Source organism: Microtus ochrogaster, unplaced genomic scaffold (assembly GCF_000317375.1).
Source record: "Microtus ochrogaster isolate Prairie Vole_2 unplaced genomic scaffold, MicOch1.0 UNK2, whole genome shotgun sequence".
Taxonomy (NCBI): domain Eukaryota; kingdom Metazoa; phylum Chordata; class Mammalia; order Rodentia; family Cricetidae; genus Microtus; species Microtus ochrogaster.
The window spans coordinates 5150655-5156098 of NW_004949100.1; the positions used below are offsets into that span (position 1 = coordinate 5150655).

Here is a 5444-nt window from a genome sequence, read left to right on the forward strand (position 1 = left end):
TAACTACAGAGTGTGCTTTTATGATGGTTTTCACCACAGTAATTCATATTAGAGATAGAAGCAGTTGCATGTTAAATAAAATCATTGAGCATTGCTCCCTGAGCATTGCAAAGAGCTGACTTATGTTGTTTTTAGATGCCTCCCATTATAAAGTAAATATTCCTTTGATGTAACACGTTTCAGAGACTCTAATAAAGACGAACGGTAAATAAAGTCACAAGGCGATTTCAGACATTTTTATTAGGAGATTGTTGAAAAGAAAAAGAAAATTAAATACAATAACAGTAAACGTGGTTCTCACATTGAAACCAGGCTCAAATAACTAGGCTACCATAGAAAAATTTCCAATTCTTGCATTATGATGTAAAAACAGATTTTTGTACAGATTTTGTACAACAAAATTCGTAATAACCTTTTATCATTTTTAGAAAACTTTAAATATATAGATAAAAATAGACAATTTTCATAGGTCCTACATGAAGATGAGTATGTTCTGTTCCAAGGGCTTGCATAGAGCGCAAATATGGTTATAATATAGAACAACTAGACATTAATATTTGTAAGATTACAAAGGCATGGAGACCATAAAATGGACACAATTTTACTTGCTTACACCAAAACACAAGTTTCTAAACAAATCTGTTTAACTAAAAAGGGGGAAATTAAGTTACAAACTTACAATAACATTGTGTGAATTGTATTATTTACAACAGGTTAATAAGAGTCTCAACATACAGCAGACAGCATTTTTCTTCAGTTCTAATATTTTCTTTCTGTTGAACCAAACACTAAAGCATTCTCAGAGGTCTTTCACGTATGCATTTCACAATGATGAACCCCACTTAACAGGTGACTCTACACCAGGAGCAGAGCAGCGACCAACTCTGCCGCCTATGTAAATTGTAGGCTTAAAAAAAAAAGGTCTGCTAATGTATGACTCCAAATCTTGACACAAGTCCATCCAATTTTAAGTGTTGTAACTTTTGAAAGACTGTATGTAAGGAAAAACAAACAAAATATACCTGTAAGTAGGAAAAGACTCTCTTTTCCTCAAACAACAAAACATGATCATGGAAGAATTATGCTCAGCAAACCAAGTTTCTAGAAAGCAGTTACTAACAACATTTTAAATTAAAGTATCACTCCTTTTTAAAGCAAGCTAAAAGAAAGAACTGTACATATAACCCTTTGTTGTATTAAAAATGGACTTAACCAGTTAATAGCAAGTTACAGCCAAGAATTAGTTACAGCCAAGGAAGACCTAAAAAGTACAGGAGCTTAGTGACACAGTATCCATAAGGCGAATTTTTTTCTTATCCAAATAATGATTACCCAATCAGAACTATCTTTACACATTGAAACTAGCTTCCTTAGACTTATTACTTTGTTGCTTTATGGAAATAAAAATGTTATTATATAAAATTTTAGGATGGCAGAGAAAATCATAAAATGGACAGCAACTGCACTGATTCAGGTAAGTTTTTAAAAGTGTCACTCCTATTGTGTAAAAACAAAGGGAACGTCAGCGTGTAATAGCACTGTTTGCAGCTTTACTTCCAGTTATATGCACAAATATGAAAACACATACTGTAACTTTCAAAAAGACAGTAAAAATAACACATAGCCACTCTTCCCTCTGAACAGGGCGGGAAGCACGGCACAGTTTAACTTCATCACTCGGGGCTACGTGGTATTGGACCAATACACCAAGGGCTTGTTAAGTTTTGTTTTTCAGCAACATTAACATATGACATTAACATATAAAAATATCTCTGGTGTTTTGATTTACCGGTCAGTCACAATTCCTCCTCTGTAGTGCAGTTTGGGGCACTCACTAGGGATCAATATACAAATAAAAGTGACTGACATAGAGTTCTGATGTCACCAGATTCATAAGATCTCACTCATTAATACTGTGACTCCAGACAAATATTTACATGCCTGCATGCGTTAAAACCAGAAAGACATCTTTCTGACCCACAGGGTGACAAAACATATTTTCTAAAATTTTCATTGCCTAAACGCTAGTGTACTACTGCATACATAATACCTTCCTGTGAGTTTTATGTTTATATACTGTACATGTGACCAACAATTTGAGTAAGAAGCAACGTTATTATTTGTAATCCTATATACCACTACCAGTTTGGAATGAAAACATGTTATATTTATATATATATATTTATATTTTTTTATCTTTAAGAAAGAGACCATCAGGGAAACCTTTTGGCTTATATTCAATGCTTCTGTTTCAGATATGCAAAATGTAATTCCATTGAGTTGTTAACACACATTTGTTGGTCTTTCAGAAAGTATATGAAAAAAGTCTTCAGGAGAAAATCCACAATTACAGAGTTTAAAATCGAACGTAACAGAATACTTTCACTTCTCTCATTCCCCACCAGCATCCTCGATGCCCCTTACAGGTTCATCCCGTATATTCTTGCTGGTTTCTGTGAGACACAGGTCTATAAGTCTGGGTGAACACTGCAACAGTCTGTTGATGCGCTCAGTTACAGAATTTTCAGAAGAGGAGAAATGGTTCATTCCATTAAGAACAAAAGGAAAACAAAGCAAAGCTAGGTGTTCTTAAGACCCATCGTTATCTCTGTCTACACGTGTCCAGTAGCACAGCTGAGTTATTGACTGTAGGAAGGTTGAGATGTGTGCATTTATAAACATTCTCAGTCTCTGGTATGAGCCACAGGTGGAAAAGCAATGGCGGAAATTTTTTCTGCTTTTGTGGAATACTTAAATGTTAAAGAGCACTAACACACAAAATAGAAGAAGTTCCTTTATATGGACTTTTTTTGTTGTTTTCCTGAACTTTCCAGCGATGAATGTCTGACTCCAGAGTTCTCTATGAAAGGATGGATTTCCTCAACAGGAAAGATTCAGTACATGACGGTAGTTTTCAAATACAGTCTTCCATCTAAAACAAATGATAAAAATAATTAATGGCATGGCACTTTAGGGACCAATGTGGATATAAGAAATACAAAATTAGCTGTGAAATTCTGGCTTTCATCTTACTTTCACTTGCTTAGGATGTAACAGTTTTCACATATTCTCAAAATTAATTTCATAATGACATGAGTTTGTAGGATCAAGGAGGGTACAGACGCCTTCATTCTCATAAATATATATTTGCTCCAATGATATCAGTTCCAGACCACTCAGGAAATAGATAAGGGTCTGTGTGTATGTGCATTACTGATATGCAAAGCTAGGGACTTTCTGTTGAATGACAATTACTTCCACCAAGATTGCAGAAGCAAATTTTCTGGGAATGCACTCAGGTGTGTCTCCATCACGAAAGCCAGATCCCTCTTGCTCTCCAGCTCTGTTGCTAAATCTTCTAGGTGATGTGGCCATTGTGCGCTTGTGCTGCCACTTATTGAGGACCACCACCACTATTTTAGGGTCACCAATAAAGCAGAGCCTTTCTTCACTGCACTGAGATAAATTGAACAAATAAATGGCACAGCTTTGTGGGAAATAAAAAGAAATGAAAACTTGGACATATTGTATAAACTATTTGAATGAAGTAGAAATAAGAAACGGGGAATTAATTATCCAATACAAACCACACGCAAAACGTCAGTCCATTTTTCTGATTCTTACACTCTACCCTGACCCCTCTGCATTTGATCTAACCTTCGGATATATATAAAATACAACAGAATTTCAAGTATTCCTAGCTAAATGCTTGGAAAAATCCAATGCTTGGAAAAACCATTTTCAAACTTTGAAAAATAAATATCAGCATAGATATTTACAAGGAAATAGAACCAGACCAGAATAGGATTCAGAAAACAGAAAAGCATTTACACATCTCCCTTACGTGTTGTACAATCTACAGTAGATATTGATAGTAAATTCTACAAAAGTTCTGTCAATGGTAAAGCAACTTTTACTTCTGAGAAACAATGATTTGACAAAATTTTACTTTCTTTTCACACCTTACGTTATCATAATTTGCAGGAATATAATATCACTTCCATGGAGGCATAAAACTTCATGATCCTGACTGCCCCACTCTACAGTAAGCAAACCTTCACTCTGATTTGATATAATCAATCTTTTCTCCTTAGTAGGCTGAGAAGTTAGTATTCTCTCCCTTCCATTAACTCTCCAGTTCCTTCTTGCTAAAATTTGTTATCTTTAAACATGTCCAGCTTTTGTTGGCCAGTCCATGTACCCTAAAAATTAATTGTGAACCTCCCAACTGGTAAGTCCCATGAAAGAAACAGCCATGTCACTGTTCCAGCCAACATTAGAAGCAAAATGATTTATTAAAGTGCTTGCCTTAAATGTTTTGAGATGACAAATGTTAACCTTCCTAGAATACTTAAAACATTTGTTTATAATATGTATTGTGCGTGTGTGTGTGTGTGTGCGTGTGTGTGTGTGTGCGTGCGTGCACGTGTGTGCAGGTGTGTGCGGGTGTGTTTGTGTGTACAGTCAACCATGCATCTGTATATGCGGTGGTGGGGTGTCAGTGGACAAAATGCCAGCATCAGGCTTCTCCCTCCATCATCTGTGTTTAGGGAAATGAGTTCAGATAATCAGGCAAGTGCCCTTATATGAAAAGTCATCTCACCAAGCCAAATGTTAAACTTTAGAAGAAACAATATGTGTTAAAGGTAATTAGTATATTGCCTATTTTCACCATATTTCATTCCCACACCCATGACTAGATAGCCTTCTACAAGTACCACACCAAAATTCTTTATATTATCTCTATATCTTTCTGTGTGCTGTAGTCACAGAAAAAAAATCTTCTTGACACTGAATAAATTTTACCAAAGTATTATGAGACATTAAATCCAAGTCAATAAAAGCTTTCATCTCAAGGAAATCATAGCAGTTCTTATTATCAGTAGAACCAACATTTCCCAAGTACATATTGTGCTAAAGATAAATTAAAGTTTATTAAGTGAGCTGACCAGAGAGCACAGGAGTCATGGGCGTTGTACCAACAGTCAGGGAATTGCAAAGCACCAACCTAGGCTGTCTGCATGTGTATGACAATTGTGTAGCTTATTTTTTCAGTAAGGCTTCTAAACAGTGAGAGCAGGACCTCTCCCTGGTGCTTAACTGGCTTGTGGTAAGCTGCTCATCACACTAGTTTACCGGGCCCTGACTCACCTTAATGTCAGGAGCTCGGTCACACCCCAACTTATTGTGCCATGCTTTGTGCAAGCCCAAGGGAGGCCCCTTCCTTACTGAACGGAGATGGAGGAGAAGGTGAGGGGATGGGAGGGGAAGAGAGAAGGGAATCTCGGTGGTATGTAAAATAAATGAAAAAAGTTATTTAGATTTTAAAAAAGCAAAAATAACAAAGGTTATTAAGTCTGGAGATGCAAGGCAGAGTAGGATAGCAGAGATGTTTACTTAGCAAAATTGACATTAATGGCCATATGGAAACATAATCTCTCTCT

At 36.1% G+C, this 5444-nt stretch overlaps 1 protein-coding gene across 1 annotated transcript in view; it reads right to left on the bottom strand.

Annotated features, from left to right (window-relative positions):
* Nucleotides 1-221: 221 nt before the first annotated feature.
* The window catches only part of Dach1 (dachshund family transcription factor 1), a 362276-nt gene continuing 357053 nt past the window's right edge, over nucleotides 222-5444 (bottom strand). Inside the window, exon 12 of the mRNA XM_026788386.1 lies at nucleotides 222-2932. Coding sequence (XP_026644187.1) covers nucleotides 2895-2932 — 38 coding nt within the window. The 3' untranslated portion in view covers nucleotides 222-2894. The remainder of the gene's footprint in view (nucleotides 2933-5444) is intronic.